Source organism: Mytilus edulis, chromosome 4 (genome assembly GCF_963676685.1).
Source record: "Mytilus edulis chromosome 4, xbMytEdul2.2, whole genome shotgun sequence".
NCBI lineage: Eukaryota > Metazoa > Mollusca > Bivalvia > Mytilida > Mytilidae > Mytilus > Mytilus edulis.
In genome coordinates, this window is record NC_092347.1 from 30,094,213 (window position 1) to 30,118,704 (window position 24,492).

Here is a 24,492-nt window from a genome sequence, read left to right on the forward strand (position 1 = left end):
GGTCTTGTTATTGATATAGTATTTAATAATGCAATTCAGAGGCAAATTTAGGGAGATATTTTATAGCATAAAATATAAAGTAATGGAATAGGCATATTAACTAAACATTACCTCTGAGTGCCCCTTTTTTTCAAAAATTATAGATCCACATCTGCTACTGGTTGTATAAATTTGCTACTGATCAAAGTATACTTATATTTTTTTAATGAGTACAAATTTATGAGTACTAAAAAACTTGATTCCATATTAAAGAAAAATCATATTATTATTTTGTTAGGTAGTATGAGTAATGTAAGAATAAAGAAGGCCAAGGAAACATTACTTCTGTTGTTGAAGAGTTTACCTGTTGGGTGTCTGTTTAATGTTGTATCGTTTGGTAGTGATTTCAGCACTTTGTTTGAACAGTAAGTTATTGTATTACATATTGAGGGAAATGAGATAATCTTTTTCATGTTTTTTTTTCTTTCTCAAAATGAATAAAATAGAGTATAGAAAAGAAGATGTGGCATGATTGCCAATGAGACAACTCTCCACAAGAGACCAAATGACACAGAAATTAACAGCTCTATATCACTGTATGGCCTTCAATAATGAGCAAAGCACACACAGTCAGCTATAAAAGGCTCTGAAATCACAAATGTAAAACAATCCAAATGAGAAAACTTATGACCTAATTAATGTACAAAAAAACTGAATGAAAAAAAATTATGTTAGGCACTAAATTACAGGCCCCTGACTTGGGACAGGCACATACATACAGAATGGAGGTTAATATTGATGATTTTCACTTTCACTGTTCTGGAGTTATGGTTCTTGACTCTTGAGAGATTGAAAAATAGTCTTTCCAGTTGTGTCGGTGCTTTTACTCATGAACTGTTTAAACCAAAGCTTTTCAAATTTTGATTTGTTGTTACTAATGACAAAATGGAAGTCAAGTTCAATGTTGATGATTTTCACTAGTACTTTTCAGGAGCTATGGTTCTTGAAAAATTGAAAAATGGTCTTTCTTGTCGTGTCCGTGCTTTTACTCATGAACTATTGAATCAAAACTTTTTATTATTTTAATACGTTGTTACTGCTGACAAAATGGAGGTCAAGTGCAATATTGATGATTGTCACTTTTAGCATTCAGGTGTTATATTCCTTGTGATATTGAAAAATGCTAGGACACAAATAAATGTTAAAAAATCTGGTTTGCTGTTGCTCTGACAGCCTCTTGTTTAAAGTTTCTTACCTTATCTAACATCAGACTAGGACTTCTTTTAAAAGGAGTTTTACTGTGTGTATTGCTGTTTTCTTTTTTTTTTTTTATTCCACATTGGTTAGAGGTATAGGGAGAGGGTTGAGATTTCACAAAACATGGTCAACCCCACCACATGTTTGGGAATGTCCCAAGGGAGCAACCTCTGGCCTTTGTTAGTCTTGTAATATTCTTTTTTATTTTAGTTAATCTATATGGTGTGAGGTCCATTTTTCCCTCCATATGTGGGTTGTTTTGACAACCCATTGTTGGCCTTTGGCTGTTCTGCTCTTTGATCAGGTTGTTGTTACTTTGACAGTCTATGGTTTGGGACTTTGTTGCTATGTTGATGACCCATTGGTGGCCTTTGGCAGTTCTGCTCTTTGATCAGGTTGTTGTTACTTTGACAGTCTATGGTTTGGGACTTTGTTGCTATGTTGATGACCCATTGGTGGCCTTTGGCAGTTCTGCTCTTTGATCAGGTTGTTGTTACTTTGACAGTCTATGGTTTGGGACTTTGTTGCTATGTTGATGACCCATTGCTGGCCTTTGGCTGTTCTACTCTTTGATCAGGTTGTTGTTACTTTGACAGTCTATGGTTTGGGACTTTGTTGCTATGTTGATGACCCATTGCTGGCCTTTGGCTGTTCTACTCTTTGATCAGGTTGTTGTTACTTTGACAGTCTATGGTTTGGGACTTTGTTGCTATGTTGATGACCCATTGCTGGCCTTTGGCTGTTCTGCTCTTTGATCAGGTTGTTGTTACTTTGACAGTCTATGGTTTGGGACTTTGTTGCTATGTTGATGACCCATTTCTGGCCTTAGGCAGTTTTCTGCTCTTTGATCAGCTTGTTGTCAATTTGACACATTCCCCGTTTCCATTCACAATTTTATAAGAAGTGATATGAGTCCATTAACAATTCCCACCGGAGTATACCTTCATATGGAATTATATAGGAACCCCTCCAATGTTATTTCATGATTAAGATTGTTGTATAAGTGTTTTAACTGTTTTTTGTTTGTAAAGGAGTGAAGAGTACAGTGAGAAAACTTTGGATCAAGCTCTGTCTCTCCAAGCACAGATGGAGGCAGATATGGGTGGAACAGAAATTTTACAACCACTTCAACAGATTTACAGTAAAAACTGTAAACAGGGATATCCACGACAGGTGATTATAGCTGTATCTTCTATCTGATATGGAATATTTGTTATTATTATACTTCACATTAAAATGCCATATTTTGATTGGCTAATATGAGGGTGTTAATTTTTTGGAATGTCACCCTTTCGTCCAGACCAATTAAAAATCAATAATTTAAAAGACAATTAATTGAATTTACATCAAGTTATTAAAGACAATTCTTAAGTACTACGTTTTGGCTCAGATCCTATTATTTTACTGTCAAAATAAAAAAATAAAACATATTGCTACACTTCTGTTTATTTTTCTAATACCCATTATGTACGTGACGTCATAGAAAATACTTTTAAATATAATTCATCTGTAAAAGACAATAAAAATAGGATATTCAGTATAATAAATTAAATAACATATAGCTGAGAGGGTGATGGAGCAGATTGTACCCCTCGAAAAAGCATTGTCAACATTAGCTTGGCTGCAGTTGACAATGTTTTTTGACATTTGAGTACGTCAGGTCTCTTGTCTACATTTTTTATGTCTTAATTGTTTGACATGAGCAAATAAATAAAGCTGAATTTATCATGTTTATGTTAAATGAAATCCAGTCTCAATTGATTTGTTGTACCTAGTCTTGAAAATAAGGGCAAGGTGGCATGCAATTGAAAACAATCAAAAACTACAAGTAAAATAAAAACTACAATGTCAAAATGACATTAAAAAAAAGTCAAAAACTAAAGATTAAGCAGCACATTTTTAAGTCCATCAAAGACCAAAAAAGAGCAAGATCCTTTACAAGGGCCAGCAGGTAATATAACTGTTGGATACACAACGATTTATTAAGTGATTTAGTGTATGTTAACCAAACAAAATCTTCAGCACTGATGGATTTTAGGTTATACATGTTTCTTTTTTTTAATAAAGAAAATAGGATCCTATCTAGATTAATGTTTTCCAGATATTCCTACTGACTGATGGAGGTGTCAGTAATACGGAAGAAGTTATAAAACTTGCGAAGAAAAATAACGGAAACACAAGGTTAGTTAGGCTATATAAACAAAATAATTACTACAGTTCCTTCCTTTAATTTTTTTTTTAAGAGTCAAGAAAGGTTTTATTATCTATACACTTATCAAAAAAGGCATGCAAAGTACTTATTCTCTAGTGATATTTGTCAATAAGAAATTTATCTTTGAGCATAAAAATTCTTAACCAAATATATTATCCCTTAAATATACATAAAACTATCTATGTAGTTGCTTCAACCTCAAATTATGTGTAAAGTTTTATTATCTTATCTATGAGCTTTTTTCATCACTTGGCATATGTTGTTCGTTGTTGTCCATCATCATCTTTTGTCATTGTTAACATTTACGTAAATCTTCTGTGGGCCAAATTTCACCAAAATCAGCCACAATCATCATGGGGTTATATAGTTAAAAATGCGTCTGATGATCCCTCCTGCCAACCAAGGTAGCCAACATGGCTAAAAAAATAGTACATAGGGGTCAAATGCAAGTTTCCCTATTATCTTGAAAACTGATATAAATAGAAAAAAAATCATGTGCAGAAATTTTGAGAGTCGAGTTGTACCAATTGTTCATATACGTTAAAACTGTCTGACAATTTCTGATAGAAGTTTTTGCTCTTAAGTGAATATTTACCCATTTTTAGGTGACCTGACGTAAGATGATGACATTTTTTGTAAATCGTTATTTATGAAATTCAGATTTTATGTTCCAGAGTTGTGATATTTTATTTTAAAAAGGGGAAATTTTCAAGTTCCAGACAAAACTAAAAAAAAAATTGAAATCATGGTATAACATTGTTTTTCCATCTGTCTGTCCATTGTCAACATGTCGGACTATAACTTAAAAATGCTTTAACTAATTTTCATTAAATTTTGCTGAATTGTTTATAACTATTGACTTCAGCTTTTATTTTGATTTTTATGCCCCACCTACAATAGTAGAGGGGCATTATATTTTCTGGTCTGTTCGTCTGTTCGTTCGTCCATCCGTTAGTTTGTCTGTCCCGCTTCAGGTTAAAGTTTTTGGTCAAGGTAGTTTTTGATGAAGCTGCAGTCCAATCAACTTGAAACTTAGTACACATGTTCCTTATGATATGATCTTTCTAATTTTAAAGCCAAATTAGACTTTTGACCCTGATTTCACGGTCCACTGAACATAGAAAATGGAAGTGCCAGTTTCAGGTTAAAGTTTTTGGTCATGTAGTTTTTAATGAAGTTGAAGTCCAATCAACTTGAAACTAAAAGTACACATGTTCCCTATGGTATGATCTTTTTAATTTTAATGCCAAATTAGATTTTTTACCCAATTTCACGGTCCATTGAACATGGAAAATGATAGTGCAAGTGGGGCATCTGTGTACTTTGGACACATTCTTGTTATGAATTAAGATTTATAAGTTTCCTAGTTATGAGATTGTATTCATAAAAATGGGCTCTTTATTGTCTAGCAGGGATCTCCATGGCCTGTTTAACGATGGCGCCCCGCCATCGTTCAAATGTCATGCGCCATCGTCAAATGACTCGCACCATCGTTAAATTGTCTTGCGCCATCGTTAAATGTCTTCCGCCATCGTTCAAAACTTCATCTTTTTTGTAGCCTGACACCATTTTTTTTACCAATTATAATCAAATGCATGTAATTGCATAACCCTTAGGCTTTTTATGTTATAATCCAATACAGTTCTAACGCCTGAGGAATATACGGATTAAGATCGCTAATCACTTGTACCTGAGCTTGTACAGGTAGATCAACAAACCAGACACGAGAATACTATCTGAGGATAGACGATTCATTTGTCGAAATGATCAACTAAGTTTTAGCAAATGATTATGATAATTTAGATTAAATAAATAAATTAATAATCCAGTTACAAAGAAAACAGTTTAACAAGTCGAACACGTGCTTTGTTTTGACTTACGCAATCAGCATCCCCCTTTTTTAAGAAGTACAAAATAAGACGCAAAACAGTAAATATTATTTCAACGCAAATAACTCGAGTACTGCTGTAACGATAATTTAGAATTACTTTCAAAGTTTAAAAGTAAAAACTTTAAATATTTCCTGTAAAGAAATATCGTATCGTAATTCCGAATTCATTTCGTATATTACAATGAAATTGATACATCCGCGTTTCCGGTTTCCATTCAGACTCGAAAGATACATGTTGCACAGCATCAATTTGCCAGATAAAGTCATTAAAAACCTTTTCACTTGTCAACGTTTGCCCTTACAAATCTCTTTAACCTTTTACATAACCCGTACGAATCGTTTTGTTGTTGCTGCAAATCAGCCATACCGGTAATGGGTTCTGAATTTGACAGTGTCCATGAAAAATAAGCTCCACATCATATGATTTTTAACCCCCATAACAATTACCAAAAATACAAGAAATCTATATGGGGACCTTCATAACAGCTTTTGGTCATTCTCGACTAAGGGGGGACCATGAAGACTTGGCATTTGAATGGTTAAAAACGGCAATAAATGAAAATATTGATACTTCTAATTCTAAAATGAAAATTCAAATAAATATAATTTAAATAAGCAATGAATTAGCATGTTCACCATTCTTTGTATGGAGGGATAAAATACTTCCGATCGCGCTACACTGTACAAGGTAGACACGGTTTGTAATGATGAAAGTTCCTCCATGGTTCAATTTTCATCCATGGAGATCCCTGGTCTAGTATTTGTAAAATATTACTGTTGTAGAGTTTTCACATTTGGTATTGGTGACGGAGCTTCTACCAGTCTGATAAAGAATGTTGCTAAAGCCAGTAATGGAAAAGCTATTTTCATCAAAGATAATGATAACATGCAAGCAAAGGTATGAATAAAAATAGAAAGATAGAAGATAAAGATATCATGCAAGTAAATGTAGGATTAGATGACAGAAAAGATTCAAAGAGACAACAACCCAACCAAAGAGCAGAAAACAGCCCAAGGCTATTAATGGACCTGCAACACAGCCAGAAAATTCTGTATCAAGAGAAGGGTTCAGCTGGCCTCTTAACAAAAATGTATACTTATTCAGGGAAAATAGAAGTATGGATTCAAAAAACAAATTGGATTTAAAAAAAACCCAGTGTTTATTAGAAATCAAAAAAAGATAGTTTGCATTCTGTTAGACACATTTGCAAATATGAACAAAGCAGTAAAAAACAAAAACTTAATAAGGTTGTTTTGACAACAGTTATGTATGGTTGATTATGAGTTTGGCACTGGTGATTATTTTTTACAATAATTATGTTGTTGATGAACTGATTTGTTTTTTGCAGGTGATCACAGCAATGAAAGGATCGTTAGACAATTGTTTGTCAGAAGTCAGTCTGCATTGGGATATTCCTAAATGTTTTACAATCACAGATATCCCAAAGGAGCCTCCTGTCGTCTTCCACGGAGATAAACTTGTCTTGTTTGCCTTGTTAAAATCTTCTGATGCCAAGGTATTCATTTTTGATTATTTTATTATTCCAAGAAAAAATAAATAACATCCAAATACAATATATCCACTATTTCTGTGTTCAAGGAATATGTAGTTATGGGTTATATTTTTCAATAATGTCTTTTATACTATAAAATTGAAGATGGAAATGGGGAATGTGTCAAAGAGACAACAACCCAACCATAGAGCAGACAACAGCCGAAGGCCACCCTGTTTATTTTCATTTGTATCATTAAATTATCTGCCATGTTTTGAATATATAGAATACAGAATAACCAAAAACTGTTGCAGTTTCATTGTAAAAACTCTATGTTGCTTTACATTCCTCATTGTACAGGACATGTTTTTCTGACTTACTTTCTATTATAGTGCATACACATTTAAACCTTGTCTTCATTAAAGTATTGTAGGTTTAAGTTTAAAAATAAGTAAAGGTGATAGAAATTTTATAGTTCAAGCTGTAAGTCAACATTTATAAAATAGAATTGCTTGTCTTACAGAGGAAGATGTGATTTAAAAAATAATTAAAATTTTTAAAATTAGTTTTGGGGTATACATCAATAAGAAAACAGAAACTCAAAAGTACAACAACACCTTAAACAGTTGTTAAAAGATAATGCATACTTGTTTGCTTTAAACAGGGACAGGTACATACAGAATGTGGTGAATTTATCTAGTTTATAAGTGCCAAACCCTGCTCCTAATCTGGGACAGTGGTGTACAGTTTGTTTGTGAATGTATGGTTTAAATCAATTTTTTATACGCCCGTCAAAATTTTGACGGGACGTATTATGGTATACAAATGTCCGGTGTCCATCCGTCCGTCCGTCCGTCTGTCTGTCCGGCGTAAACATGTCGCACCGTAACTTGAGAACGACTTATCTAAATTTCATGAAACTTAATATAGTTGTTTCTTATGATGGTCAAATGATCTGTATACTTTTTGGTGAAAATAAGATTTAAACTTTTTGAGTTACGGCACTTTGTAACTAAAACTGGGGTGTGTTTTTTTTCACATGTTGCACCGTATCTCAAAAATGATTCTTGATTATTGCTTAAAACTTTACACACTTCTTTGTTTTATTAATCTAAAGATCTGTATACTTTTTGGTGATGATTCAAAATTTTATTTTTGAGTTATTGAGTATTTTGTAAAAAAGGTGGAGGGGTTTTTTACATGTCGTGTCGTATTTAAAAAACGATTTATGATTATTGCTTAAAACTTTACACACTTCTTTGTTATATTAATCTAAAGATCTGTATACTTTTTGGTGATGACTCAAAGTTTTATTTTTGAGTTATTGAGTATTTTGTAAAAAAGGGGAGGTTTTTTTTTACATGTCGCGCCATATCTCAAAAACAATTTATGATTATTGCTTGAAACTGTACACACTTCTTTGTTATATTAATCTAAAGATCTGTATACTTTTTGTTTTGATTCAAAATTTTATTTTAGTGATATTTGTAAAAAAAAAACAGGGTGGGGGGGGGGGGGGTCACATGTCCCTCCGTGTCTCAAAAGCAATAAATGGTAATTGCTTAAAACTTTCTCAGAAACTATTTATGATTATTGCATAAAACTTCCACACAAGACGTCGGGCGTATCATGCGCTCATGGCGCAGCTGTTTATTTTACCCTGAATCATGATTTTAAACCTGTGCAGAACTTTATTTGTCCTACCAATGTAATAACTTTGTGACAGGCTGTTCTATTTGTGATTAAAAAATTATCTTTGATTTGGGAAATGTATAAGGGGTTTATAGCAGTGATTATACATTTGTCTCTTTGATTCAAAGTCTGCTGACAAGAAAGTCTAGTTTGATTTTCAGAAGGAAAAAGACATTTGACTGAATAAAAAATAAAAATCTGGAAATATGAACTAGGAATTTTTTTTTTTGTTATTCATGTAGAGCAAATATTTATTGTTTCGATTTTAGAGTGGTATTTCTGGTTCCTTCAAATTGAAAGGAAGATTTGGAGGAAAGGATATAAGTCATAAAGTGAAAATAGAAATTCCAAGTTCTTCCCACAATGATTTACCTTTACATCGTGTGGCAGCTAAATACCAGATCAAAGAATTGGAAAATGATGATGATTGTAAGTTATACCAATGATGCCTTTGTTAGTATTGTATGATTTGTAATTTTAGTTTCTGGGCCAGCCTCTGGTTGTGAGAGTTTCTCACTGCATTGAGTCCCATTGGTGGCCTAGTCGGCTGTTGTCTACTCTTTTGTCATGTTGGTGTCTCTTTGACTTATTCCCCATTTCCATTTTCAATTTTATTATATGATATAGTTTCCTTGACACATTCCCCATTTCCATTCTTTTTTTATCCTATATGTGATCATACTTCTTTTTTCCTGGGAAAAACTACATTTCATGTTAATTTGATATTCAGTTCATAGACTTGAAAAGATCTGGTATGAGTGCCAATGAGACAACTCGCTATCCAAGTCACAATTTGAAAATTTAACCATTATAGCATGTTCATTAATTATATATTCTTTTCTTGTTCATCACTTTATATATTTAAAGGAGCACTAGCTACGAGATATATGAAAAACATAGTATATTATTTTTTTTGGCTCAATCAGTAATGAAATACAAATAGTGAAATAATAATTCCTTTTTAGTAGCTAATAAGGTTCAATTTTGTCAAAATAAGCAAAAAAATATTGATTATGACTTATTCACTTGCAAGTGAATAATTCGACCTCGTTGAATCCGTATTCATGTGAACTTTAATTTAACCTCTTAGCTTGAGATGGATAACACGTGAATTGTATGTGTAAAGTTATTTAAAGGAAGAGAATGTCAACATTTAAAGTGAAGCAAAGGTAAATCATTTGATTGACTGATTCGATCCACAAATAAACATTCTAATACAGGTAAAAATGATGATAAACATTTATTTTTTATCTGTAATATGAAATAAAATAGACCTAGAATAATTCAACAGCACGTGGTTGCTTAATCTATTTATATCTATATTTATGTTTACATCGCTTATATGGTCATCGGATGACTAGAGGTCAACTCAATAAATAACTAGATGGCGTCTAGACTCAAATACACAAGAAAAGAAGCTACATATTTTCATGCCTGTGCCTTGTTTATTGTTTTATTTAGACTTTTAATAGTTTGGATAAATGTTTTACATTGTTATGAATCAAATATGAGAATTTGATTAGAAGCGGTGAACATGAATTTGACAGCTAGTGCCTCTTTAATCTGTTTATTCCTAATATTACATCAAGAAGCAACCAATTACACACAAGCCTTGTGACGTCATTTACCAGATAGAAAGTGTGCCTGTATCCCTGCTCCTTTAAAAGTTTCCAGCGTTTTCATAATTGTCATTCTGTAGGGTATTATAGAAATAAATAGGTTATGATCTGTAAGTACATTATCTTGATTGCCGTATGACTGAGGGAGGATGACCATCTTATTGGGTTTTAATTTCTTAAATATTTTGTGCAGTAAAAAATCAAACTTATTCACCTGTTTGCTCAACATGTGTTGGAAATGACAATAAACAATGCTTATAACCATAGATCATGTTATGTTTGGGTTGTTTAACTTTTACAGTTCTTTAGTAATATCCCTTCATAATGTTATATGCTAAGCAAGGGCATCATCTGTGACCTATGGACACGTTTTTTTGTTTTTTTTTAATGAAACAAAACAGTATGAACCGTTCTATTGAACACAGGAACTCAATCAGACTTTTTGGTTAATTGTGAAATTCTATTGTATATTCCAGCAAGTTATAGAAGGGATGGAAGCAATAAAGACAAGATTGTATTGGTTAGCCAAGCAGCCAACATTATCTCCAAATACACAGCTTTTGTTGGTGTTGATAAAGATTCCAAAGTTCCTGTCTCAGTACTCCAGGAAGAACAACCATTTGATGATTATGAATATGATGTAAGCAGTTGATTATTCATATCTTCTAAATTTACAACATTCTTAAACCTCACCTAAGTTCACCTTAACGTCTGCTGTACCATTTTACCACCCTATTGCTTGATTACTACTTCTGATTTAGGTTGTAATATTATAAATGCTCCCTGACAAAAAATTTCTGGCATATACTAATTGCTTTGTTTTCATTTATCTTTCCATTCCTTCTTCTATCCTTCTATCTATGAATCCATAATAAATAGTTACCAGATGATAAATCGATTGGAATAAAGTTTATACAAATGAATAGGGAAGGAAGAGAACATTTATAGTTTAAGGATGTTCGCTACTCTGTTTAAAAATAACAAACTTTTGTAAAGACTGTTATAATTTGATAGGTTAGAAATAAGGGAACTAAAAAAGCAGAAAAAAATCAGGGGTCTGTGTGCTTGTTTTGGAGATTGAAGCCATTGAAAATTTGGCGGGAAATGATTCTCTTTATACTTTTCATACATTTGACATTTGGCACAATTTTTCTTTCAAAAGCAATGAAAAAATAACAAGGATTTCATAAGATTTTCAAATACGGCTTTTTAAACTATCTGTAACATCTATACTATTAAAAGACAAGACCTCATTTTGTGTGTTGCTTCTCTTCCTTCCAAAATAAATCAATCATCATGCCTCTATGTCCTATAGGTAACATGCATAGTCGCATTTGTCATCCATTCTTACGATTATTCAGATTGAGTTATTTTGGGAGAAAAACGACAAAAAAGGAGTCCGGATATGATTCCTTCATCAGACTGACTTTTATTCATAGATAAGACTTCTGGTTTGAAACATGCACAAATACAACCAATCGTATGATAGATAACAAAAATGAAAAATAAATAAGCCAATCAGAGCGTTCTCCATATCATGATGTTTAGATCGCAAGGCCCACAACTATTATACCTCCTTATAGAGGACAATTATTTTTCGCGTTTATCTACATGTAAACTACGCTTATACTACTTTAATATATAGTCTTAACAGACTCTCTGTATTCTGTCTACTGTTTTCTTTGAAATGTTTACTATTTAAGGGGTCATACCAGTTGCATATATATTAAAATAAGTAAAACATGTGACACAAGTACAACCAATCGTATGATAGATAACAAAAATGAAAAATAAATAAGACATTCAGAGCGTTCTCCATATCATGGTGTTTAGATCGCAAGAATCACAACTATTATACCTCCTTAGAGAGGACAATTATTTTTCGCGTTTATCTACATGTAAACTACGATTATACTACTTTGATATATATAGAGTCTCTCTGTATTCTGTCAGGGACTTTCTATGTCAGTATAGAACGTCCCTGATTCTGTCTACTGTTTTCTGTGAAAAGTTTACTATTTAAGGGGTCATACCACTTGCATAAATTAGTAAAACATGCTCAACTTCATCTAAAACTACCTCGACCAAAAACTTTAACCTGAAGCGGGACAGACGGACGGACAGACTAGAAAACATATAATGCCCATAAATGGGGCATACAAATTTATTGTTGAAAGGGAAAATAGTGATTTGGCAAAAATAAAATGAAAGTAAGGTAGAGATTAGAGGAAGGCATGACCTTTTTGGGAGCGTCGGGATCGGTTGTTTTAAGCTCCTGATTTTGGGATTGATCCTTACGTGATCCAGGAATATATTTCGGGATTTCGGGATATGAAGTTTCTTTAAATTCTGCATCTCGGGATTTCATGGTTTTAAGTCCGGGATTTCGGGATCAGTACCCCTCCGACCAACCCTCAAATTAGCCTTAGTCGGTCTTGGTAATTTATACAAGATTCATATCCTACCATTGGCATGTTAATAAGGCGCTCAAAAGAAAAAGCACTGATGGATTGTCCTAGAAGCATACTTTATTAGACTAATAATGGTCTATATATAAACCGTTACATTTATTTCATGTCTGAAACGGGGCAAATTTTTAATTTGATTTGATTTTACCAAAAGAAGCATTGTAGCAAAGGAAAAGAATAATTGTGGTCTGCGGCCAGAAACATGAAATAATTGAATTTAACAGAAAGGAAACAAATATTGGACTTTGGAAAAAGGGAGAGAGCTTTTCATACTTTTATGAAATTCTCCATACATAATATCTTTGACAAAAAAATCATCCTACAATAGTTCACAAAAGCTGTATATGCTCGCGATTTCGCGGGTGTGTTTTAGTAATTATGAAAAGAAAAGTAGGGGTTAGTGGGCAATTTTTTTTAATGGCACTACATGGATAAAACCTAAGGATTCCGAATATCTGACAAAAATTCAAAAAAAGAGGAGCGAACATCCTTAACTGTATTGGGAATAAACCTTCATAATCTAGTTTAAGCCATCCTATATGACAAATTCTAATGGAAATTTATTGTGAAATCTTTTTTATACACTTTTTTATTGTTTCAGTGTCTAAGTAGAAGTGGTTTAAGTGGTAGTGGGATGCATCCACAGATGATGATGCGACGTTCAATGCCGCAGGCGAATTCCTCGGTAATACATAAACCATTTCTTGTTACTCTGTTAAAACAACTGAAAGTTTGTCAAAATCATATACATTTTTCAAACAGATTTTTGGATGAAAAAGGCTATTTTGCAAACACATCAATTAATGGGTCAGCAAACCAACAACACTGGTTATCATATGGTATTCAACAATAAGATAAAGAAAACAGAAACATTTGACAGCAAAAAGGTTTTATTAGATAACTAGCTTTACCAATTTTCTTGGATTTTGTGGGTATTGTTGAACCACAGATTTTCAGGTGCCATTTTAAACCATGAAATCAAGTATCCATGAAAATACAATTTTCTTCAATCAAAGTAATTTGGTACCCACGATATTAAATGAATCCACAGCAAGGTCACGGGTCAAGGGTCAAGTGAGCTTTTCTCATGGTTTGATGTGCGTAGTCTGTTGTGATTTGTTTCATTTTATGAAATTCTTCTCTTCTGTAACTAATAGGCCAATTGGAACCAAACTTAACCACAATCAGCATTAGGGTTTGCTGAGCCCAAGAAATAGGTACCTATTGGAAACTCTGTAGCCCTCATATGTGAACACATCAGAAACACTCAACCTGAGGGTTGTCAATTGCCTCTCATAATCTAGTTTAAGCCATCTTAAATGACAAATGGAGAACATTTATAATTTAACTGTATTGGGAATGAACCTTCATAATCTAGTTTAAGCCATCCTCTATGACAAATGGAGAACATTTATAATTTAACTGTATTGGGAATGAACCTTCATAATCTAGTTTAAGCCATCCTATATGACAAATGGAGAACATTTATAATTTAACTGTATTGGGAATGAACCTTCATAATCTAGTTTAAGCCATCCTCTATGACAAATGGAGAACATTTATAATTTAACTGTATTGGGAATGAACCTTCATAATCTAGTTTAAGCCATCCTCTATGACAAATGGAGAACATTTATAATTTAACTGTATTGGGAATGAACCTTGATAATCTAGTTTAAGCCATCCTATATGACAAATGGAGAACATTTATAATTTAACTGTATTGGGAATGAACCTTGATAATCTAGTTTAAGCCATCATATATGACAAATGGAGAACATTTATAACTTAACTGTATTGTGAATGAACCTTCATAATCTAGTTTAAGCCATCCTATATGACAAATGGAGAACATTTATAATTTAACTGTATTGGGAATGAACCTTGATAATCTAGTTTAAGCCATCCTATATGACAAATGGAGAACATTTATAACTTAACTGTATTGGGAATGAACCTTCATAATCTAGTTTAAGCCATCCTATATGACAAATGGAGAACATTTATAATTTAACTGTATTGGGAATGAACCTTCATAATCTAGTTTAAGCCATCCTATATGACAAATGGAGAACATTTATAACTTAACTGTATTGGGAATGAACCTTGATAATCTAGTTTAAGCCATCCTATATGACAAATGGAGAACATTTATAATTTAACTGTATTGGGAATGAACCTTCATAATCTAGTTTAAGCCATCCTCTATGACAAATGGAGAACATTTATAATTTAACTGTATTGGGAATGAACCTTCATAATCTAGTTTAAGCCATCCTATATGACAAATGGAGAACATTTATAACTTAACTGTATTGGGAATGAACCTTCATAATCTAGTTTAAGCCATCCTATATGACAAATGGAGAACATTTATAACTTAACTGTATTGGGAATGAACCTTCATAATCTAGTTTAAGCCATCCTATATGACAAATTCTAATGGAAATTTATTGTGAAATCTTTTTTATACACTTTTTTATTGTTTCAGTGTCTAAGTAGAAGTGGTTTAAGTGGTAGTGGGATGCATCCACAGATGATGATGCGACGTTCAATGCCGCAGGCGACTTCCTCGGTAATACATAAACCATTTCTTGTTAGACTGTTAAAACAAGTGAAAGTTTGTCAAAATCATATACATTTTTCAAACAGATTTTTGGATGAAAAAGGCTATTTTGCAAACACATCAATTAATGGGTCAGCAAACCAACAACACTGGTTATCATATGGTATTCAACAATAAGATAAAGAAAACAGAAACATTTGACAGCAAAAAGGTTTTATTAGATAACTAGCTTTACCAATTTTCTTGGATTTTGTGGGTATTGTTGAACCACAGATTTTCTAGGTGCCATTTTAAACCATGAAATCAAGTATCCATGAAAATACAGTTTTCTTCAATCAAAGTAATTTGGTACCCACAATATTAAATGAATCCACAGCAAGGTCACGGGTCAAGGGTCAAGTGAGCTTTTCTCATGGCTTGATGTGCGTAGTCTGTTGTGATTTGTTTCATTTTATGAAATTCTTCTCTTCTGTAACTAATAGGCCAATTGGAACCAAACTTAACCACAATCAGCATTAGGGTTTGCTGAGCCCAAGAAATAGGTACCTATTGGAAACTCTGTAGCCCTCATATGTGAACACATCAGAAACACTCAACCTGAGGGTTGTCAATTGCCTCTCATAATCTAGTTTAAGCCATCCTCTATGACAAATGGAGAACATTTATAATTTAACTGTATTGGGAATGAACCTTCATAATCTAGTTTAAGCCATCCTATATGACAAATGGAGAACATTTATAATTTAACTGTATTGGGAATGAACCTTCATAATCTAGTTTAAGCCATCCTATATGACAAATGGAGAACATTTATAATTTAACTGTATTGTGAATGAACCTTCATAATTTAGTTTAAGCCATCCTATATGACAAATGGAGAACGTTTATAACTTAACTGTATTGGGAATGAACCTTCATAATCTAGTTTAAGTCATCCTATATGACAAATGGAGAACATTTATAATTTAACTGTATTGGGAATGAACCTTCATAATCTAGTTTAAGCCATCCTATATGACAAATGGAGAACATTTATAACTTAACTGTATTGGGAATGAACCTTCATAATCTAGTTTAAGCCATCCTATATGACAAATGGAGAACATTTATAACTTAACTGTATTGGGAATGAACCTTCATAATCTAGTTTAAGCCATCTTATATGACAAATGGAGAACATTAATAACTTAACTGTATTGGGAATGAACCTTCATAATCTAGTTTAAGCCATCCTATATGACAAATGGAGAACATTTATAATTTAACTGTATTGGGAATGAACCTTCATAATCTAGTTTAAGCCATCCTATATGACAAATGGAGAACATTTATAACTTAACTGTATTGGGAATGAACCTTCATAATCTAGTTTAAGCCATCCTATATGACAAATGGAGAACATTTATAACTTAACTGTATTGGGAATGAACCTTCATAATCTAGTTTAAGCCATCCTATATGACAAATGGAGAACATTTATAACTTAACTGTATTGGGAATGAACCTTCATAATCTAGTTTAAGCCATCCTATATGACAAATGGAGAACATTTATAATTTAACTGTATTGGGAATGAACCTTCATAATCTAGTTTAAGCCATCCTATATGACAAATGGAGAACATTTATAACTTAACTGTATTGGGAATGAACCTTCATAATCTAGTTTAAGCCATCCTATATGACAAATGGAGAACATTTATAACTTAACTGTATTGGGAATGAACCTTCATAATCTAGTTTAAGCCATCCTATATGACAAACGGAGAACATTTATAATTTAACTGTATTGGGAATGAACCTTCATAATCTAGTTTAAGCCATCCTATATGACAAATGGAGAACATTTATAACTTAACTGTATTGGGAATGAACCTTCATAATCTAGTTTAAGCCATCCTATATGACAAATGGAGAACATTTATAATTTAACTGTATTGGGAATGAACCTTCATAATCTAGTTTAAGCCATCTTATATGACAAATGGAGAACATTAATAACTTAACTGTATTGGGAATGAACCTTCATAATCTAGTTTAAGCCATCCTATATGACAAATGGAGAACATTTATAATTTAACTGTATTGGGAATGAACCTTCATAATCTAGTTTAAGCCATCCTATATGACAAATGGAGAACATTTATAACTTAACTGTATTGGGAATGAACCTGCATAATCTAGTTTAAGCCATCCTATATGACAAATGGAGAACATTTATAATTTAACTGTATTGGGAATGAACCTTCATAATCTAGTTTAAGCCATCCTATATGACAAATGGAGAACATTTATAACTTAACTGTATTGGGAATGAACCTTCATAATCTAGTTTAAGCCATCCTATATGACAAATGGAGAACATTTATAACTTAACTGTATTGGGAATGAACCTTCATAATCTAGTTTAAGCCATCTTATATGACAAATGGAGAACATTAATAACTTAACTGTATTGGGAATGAACCTTCATAATCTAGTTTAAGCCATCCTATATGACAAATGGAGAACATTTATAACTTAACTGTATTGGGAATGAACCTTCATAATCTAGTTTAAACCATCCTATATGACAAATGGAGAACATTTATAATTTAACTGTATTGGGAATGAACCTTCATAATCTAGTTTAAGCCATCCTATATGACAAATGGAGAACATTTATAACTTAACTGTATTGGGAATGAACCTTCATAATCTAGTTTAAGCCATCCTATATGACAAATGGAGAATATTTATAATTTAACTGTATCGGGAATGAACCTTCATAATCTAGTTTAAGCCATCCTATATGACAAATGGAGCTCTAATGGAAATATATTATGAAATCTTTTTATACACATTTTTATAGTTTCAGTGTAGTAGTGATTTCAGTGGTAGTGGGATGCATCCACAGATGATGATGCAAAGTTCAGGGCTGATGCCGGCTACCTCGTCCTGCAAGGTAATACATAAACCATTTCTTGTTATTCAGATTGAGTTATTTTGGGAGACAGATTTTTGGATGAAAAAGGCTATTTTGCAAACACATCAATTATTGGGTCAGCAAACCAACAACACTGGTTAGCATATGGTATTCACCAATAAGATAAATAAAACAGAAACATTTGACAGCAAAAAGGTTTTTCTTGGATCTTGTGGGTAATGTTGAACCACAAATTTAAATGTTCAGTTTAGTACAAATTTTCTATAGGTGCCAAAACTATGAAATCAAGTATCCATGACAATACAATTTTCTTCAATCAAATTAATTTGGTACCCACGATATTTAATGAATCCATAGTAAGGTCACGGTCAATGGTCAAGTGAGCTTTTCTCATGGCTTGATGTGCTTAGTCTGTTGTGATTTGTTTCATTTTATGAAATTCTTCTCTGCTGTAACTAATAGGCCAATTGGAACCAAACTTAACCACAATCAGCATTAGGGTTTGCTGAGCCCAAGAAATAGGTACCTATTGGAAACTCTGTAGCCCTCATATGTGAACACATCAGAAACACTCAACCTGAGGGTTGTCAATTGCCTCTCTTAACTTAGATCAGATTCTTGTTTTCCAATGCCCATCTCCCCAACATATCCTGTGACGGAATATCTATTTGGGTCTATTGTGAAAGGGCAAAGTGATTTAGACCTTGATATCATATTAGCCAGTACAAAATTTTGATAAAGAAAGTGGCCAAGTATATGTATATATAAGACAACAAATCAATTACACATGTAACCAAAAATTATCTTCAGGTCAACCTTCACTGATAAACAGATGTCTATAGAGTATATTTTTGTTTCTCAGTAAGAATGTATACAAATTGACAATATTCCATTATTATGATTATGAGATTTTAATTTATACATGTCAGGGTAACTTTCCTATATAAAGGTATATACAGATGTACTGGGGGAGTACCCTTGTCTGTGTGTCCCCAAAATTGATTTACGTTCTCTAATTTTAGATTGCCTCAACCAAATGTTATAAAACTTCTACACAATGCTTATTACATAAAAAACCATATCAAGTTGTAAATTGGGTTGCATCACTTTTACCATTCAAGAGTTATACTCCTTTATAAAAATAAAAATTTGTTCCAACTCATAAAATTTCAAGATAGCTGGAAAATATTTATAATTTGGTTGTGATTTTGCTATGAAATATATGAATGGGTAGGGATTTTTGCATAAATGATATAGTAGAATTGTCTGTACTCAAATTTGTATGTTGAGACCTCGCCCCATCCTGGTGGATATACCAATGTACTTATTTTGTTGTTTAATTGTTCAGGATCAAGGTGTTTGATTATGTCTATTTGTTGAACAAATTGTAAACACTAGTCACAATTCAGCATTAATTAATCTTCACTTTATGATAATTCAAATACATGTAGTGGTAATATTTAGAGTTGATTTTTTATTTTTTGTTCAAGAATTAAACAAAAATTTGATTGATAAAATTAAGTGTTAGTTAAAGTATATTTAATTTGTACACTTTGCTTGCAGCCAAAAAAAGGTATATCTTTTGGAATGCCAAGTATATTCAAAAGCAAAAAAAGTAAACAAAGTAAGTATGATGTAAATCTTGACAAGTTTGGACTATACACGTTATACTTATCTGTTATAGAGGGAACATGGAATATGTAATCATTAAGGTGGTACCTAACACTACAGGGAGATAACTCTGTAAAATCAGCTAAACGTTTTAATAGCATTGTATTTTTAAGGAAATATTAAGCTTCTCATGATCAAAATAAGTGTTTATCAAACTGCTATCTATCCAACCATTTTTTTCTGAGAAAGTGATTTGTTCAAGTTTTCTGAAATTTTTACTTTAGATCCTTCAAAGAGTTGTCACAATTTTCTTTAACATGTAGAGAGCGCAGCAATCTTCTGTCACAAGACATCAATTTAACATCCCCGTTCTTACCAGCATGCTTTTCTCTTGACAACCAGATGCCCCACTTAAGCTATGATTTAATGCTGGACAAGAGAAGCTAAGGGATATCCAAATTCCTTATACCGGTACCCTTGATGAAAAATGATTGATTGATCATGTTGATTGTTGGTGTTTAACGCCTCTCTAAGCACTTATCACTATATTATGGTGGCTAGTTTTTATTGGTAAGGGAAACCCTTGTATCCAGATAGAACCCTGACCCTATGTGGGAAAATGGCAATCCTCAGTATATAAACAGGCTAGTAATCCCTTTATATTGAACTGCTAAAACCACTCTGTCACTGAAGTTCTTTTCAAAAGCAGGCGGAATTTGTATCATGCATAATATTAGATAGTAAAAAGTTAGGATATTTGTTATTTTGGAATTTTGATAGCAAGCTTATATTTAGTTTTGATAATTTTCAAAATGTATTTTCTTTATAAACATTATCAGACTTCATGTGTATCAAAAAAGGTACTGCTCTATTTTGTTTTTCAGATTTTTTTTTTATTATGAAGTAAATTTTGATATATGGCTTACTGTTGTATTATGTTAGCATCCATGAATATGAAGTTGTAAGCTATTTTATCAGATTTCCAAATTTTGTGATTTTGACATCCACATCATAAACAGTCTGAGAAAATCATGATCTTAATGTCATATCTCTATTTCAAGTCTTTTGGACATTTTCATTTCATACACAGAATATTTATTTGCAATTTGTAATATGTATTTAATTTTGTAATATTTTAGAGCAAAGTGGTTCTGTGAAGATGCGCATGGATAGTCAGAGTCCTAGTCCACCTATGGCTCCACAATCAATGCCCAGAAAATCAATAGAAAGAAGGTAATCAATCTTTTATAAAAAATGGACAAAAATATATGAGTCTCTAATCAAATGACAAAATCAAAAGCTGAAACACATCAAACAAATGGATAACAAATATCATATTGCTGACTTTGTACAGGCATTTTCTTATGTAGAACTTGTGAGTTAAACCTGGTTTTATAGCTAGCCCAACCTCATATTTGTATGACAGTCACATCAAATTCCATTATACTGAAAATGATGTGTAAAAAAAACAAGCAGACATAATAGTTAAAAATTTCAAAAATAGGGGTACAGCAGTCAACATTGTGATTGTGTTATAACATTAATCATACAATGCCTGATGTTTATCAAATTCATATTAAAGGATAACATCAGCAATATTGCAGAGGTTAATAAGTAAATTAGTGCTGATAAACTATTTAAAAAAGACTACTGTGCTTAGGAAATATTAATTAATTCTAAAATGGTAGCACTTTGTAAATACAACTGTTTCTCAAAACACTCCTTTTTTGGGCAGATATATAATATTTATAGATAATTTGATTTGTTGACATACTGATTCCCAGATATGATTGCTATGTTTCATCTCATAGAGACATAACTTGGAACTGTTACCATTGTAAAAACATACTAATACAGTGAAAATTGAATTCTGAAGTAGGCAAAAAGTAAAGGTAGGGGTAATACATAGTTTGAGTATAAGTTTAAACTCTAACAAGTTCAGGGCATATAAATGATGAAAATATACTGTACAGCCCTATGTTTTAACCTTTGAATAAAATAGTAGTGGATATCAACATATAATTCTTCATGAAACTTCATAGAAAAAGTGTTACAGTTTAAGATTCAAAGGATGTGACTATGGGAAATTGCATTGTTTATTATTTCAAGAAATGCAACCTTAAAGCTCTGTCATATTAACAATTCATGCCAGTTTTTAATTAGTACATATCCAACAGATTTAGTGTAAAGACATTATAAACAGTCTGAGAAACAAATGACCTTGTCATATCTTATATCTTGAAAACAGTTCATGCCAGCTTTTTCACAAAGGACAAGGTACGATAAGGCCCGCTTTTGTCCTCCCTATTTTCACATTTTTTTGCCCCCGTCGTAGCTGAGGGGGCATTATGTTTTACCCTTGTCCGTCTGTACGTACGTCCAAAATTTGGTTTCCGTTCTCTAACTTTAGTTTGCCTTGACCAAATGTTATGAAACTATACACAATGCCTATTACCACTAAATATAGATAATCAGCTGTGTCCCTTTGGACACATTCCCCATTTTTTAAATTTTGTTTTGAAAAGCTACTTATCAGGTTAAAATATTCCCTGAGGTTTGAAGTTTGTTTGCATGAACTTCAAAACCATTAATTTCAGAAAATGGGTAAGCTGAGGGGGCAAAAGGGCATCAAAACGACAACAGAAGAAAAAATTACGATTTTTGGCCATTGTTTCTTAAAATTAGATAGTGTGCCCCTACTTGGCCTGATGAAAATTGGCGATTTAGACATCAAAAACAGTTCAGTTCTCATGACATCGGAATAAAAAAAAATCCTGGGTCACTTTAGCGCAGGGTTGTAGGGAACACCTGCAAAGTGAATGATTATTACAAAATTTGAATAATAACAGAAAGTTTAACCCCCCCCCAATAAATGCATTATGTTGCTATGGTTACACAAAAGAGGAATTATATTTTAACTTTTAAAATATAATTTATATTAAAATACTGATCACATACATATGAACATGTATGACACAAACAGTTGGATTAATGAGAGCCAGGAATAATAGATGATTAAACTTTTTGTGGTTCAATTTTAATTTTATTTTCTAACTGTGGAATGCTACCTAAAGAATGGACCCACTGCAAGAATTATTATTGCATTTATTACATAATGGACCAACTGCAAGATTTAGTATTGTACATGTATTTGTTAATCAATGGACCAACATGCAATATTTTTTTCTTCTTCTAATTTTAGGAATTCTGCATACAAATAATAATCTCAGAATTTAAGAATCATTTTTTAAAATTTCATGTGAAACCTGTCTACCACAATTTTTGCAAATGATTAATATTAAGACATTACAATCACACGAGTAAATACTTTTTTGAGAACCATTGTAAACACATTTTAAAGCATATACATATAATGCTTATATCAATCCTTTGAAATGTTGAAATTTTGACTTCCTATTTCAAAATGGTCTCAGTATGAAATTTGAGATAAATATAATATACTTTAAATTATATACCATAATCAATTATTTAGATTATGATATCTATCAACTTCTATTGAATTAAAATCACACACAGCTTTTTACTACAATATTTGCTGTTTTAAAGAGTTGAGACAAACAACATAATATAATATTATTATAATGGCATTTTTCAAACCAAGCTGATGATCTATTAAAAAAGCAATATCAATATACAAAATTATTGAGTGTCTCCTTATCCTTAAATGTATGAAGTGATACACTGATGATCACATCCTAGCATCGGTACTATTGCATCATTTTAAGTATGTTTCAATTGCCTAATACATGTATTTTTATGTCAATATTTATACAAATTAGCTTTAAATATTTTCTAGTGAGTTTGTTTGTGACAGCATGGATACCTATGAAGATTTAGAATCATCAGATGTATATTTTGATATGTCACCTGTTAGATCTCATGGGGCGGTTAGATATCAAGACATAGCATTAGGAGGCAATGATAGATCTCATAATTTGGAAAAAAGTGAAAAAACAAAATCATCAGGAGATAAAATGATGGTCATTGTGTCACTGCAAAACTTTGATGGTTCCTGGTCGCAATCATCTGAGCTGGAATTAGTGCTTAATATTACCCAAAAGGAACTGGAAGCTAAATACAAGGTAAGTCAGGATACAATTAGAGCCTTAAATGGCCTTGTCTGTTTTAATGTTGAGGTAATACAAAATAAAAACACATAGATTTTTTATCAATATCAGTAGAGTAAATGTCTTTGTGACGTCACGGACTAGTCTGTTTTATGATTTTGTTTGTGAAAATTTACAAATTTTATTTTATTCATTGGATATTTGTTTTGGACCCACAAATAGCACACACAAGTTCCAATGATATATGTTTTTTACTGAATAATTCCTCACAGTAATGGCTAAAGAAAAAAGCACCTTTCATGTAAAGTATGTTTGCGACACTTGCATGTGCTCAATATTTCCCACTAAAAAATAAGTGTGAAAATTTGCCAAATTTGTTATTTTGCAGTAAAATCTGAATTATACTATATTTGGAGTCAGGACGTAATAATCTCAGTAAATAAGCATTATATGCAGTTTAAAATTTACAAATACATTTTAAACAACTAATCTTTAAACTGATTTTTTGCCGCCTCATATTTCTTGGCCAAATTTGCCCGAAGTACATCCTCTTTCAAATAGTAGCCATAGTTTCAAACCTGTTGAAATAAAAAAATCAGGTCATTACATGCCAAAAATTGCATGGAAACTGGTGTCATTTTTTTCCACTGAGCAAAACATTGAGGGGGACATTGAGATAGCGAGCATCCTT

General features: G+C 32.2%; 1 protein-coding gene across 7 annotated transcripts in view; it reads left to right on the top strand.

Annotated features, from left to right (window-relative positions):
- LOC139519395 (von Willebrand factor A domain-containing protein 5A-like) overlaps positions 1 to 24,492 on the top strand; it is a 40,714-nt gene that overhangs the window by 10,628 nt on the left and 5,594 nt on the right. For 2 of the 7 annotated variants that reach the window (XM_071311445.1, XM_071311443.1), the window contains exons 8-19: positions 278 to 404; positions 2,268 to 2,409; positions 3,338 to 3,417; positions 6,123 to 6,237; positions 6,689 to 6,856; positions 8,794 to 8,953; positions 10,620 to 10,783; positions 13,213 to 13,296; positions 18,028 to 18,120; positions 19,666 to 19,726; positions 20,853 to 20,946; positions 23,531 to 23,816. In XM_071311445.1, coding sequence (XP_071167546.1) covers positions 278 to 404; positions 2,268 to 2,409; positions 3,338 to 3,417; positions 6,123 to 6,237; positions 6,689 to 6,856; positions 8,794 to 8,953; positions 10,620 to 10,783; positions 13,213 to 13,296; positions 18,028 to 18,120; positions 19,666 to 19,726; positions 20,853 to 20,946; positions 23,531 to 23,816 — 1,574 coding nt within the window. Of the gene's footprint in view, positions 1 to 277; positions 405 to 2,267; positions 2,410 to 3,337; positions 3,418 to 6,122; positions 6,238 to 6,688; positions 6,857 to 8,793; positions 8,954 to 10,619; positions 10,784 to 13,212; positions 13,297 to 15,102; positions 15,187 to 18,027; positions 18,121 to 19,665; positions 19,727 to 20,852; positions 20,947 to 23,530; positions 23,817 to 24,492 lie in introns of all 7 variants that reach the window. The other 5 variants (XM_071311448.1, XM_071311447.1, XM_071311441.1 and 2 more) reach the window with 4 other exon arrangements.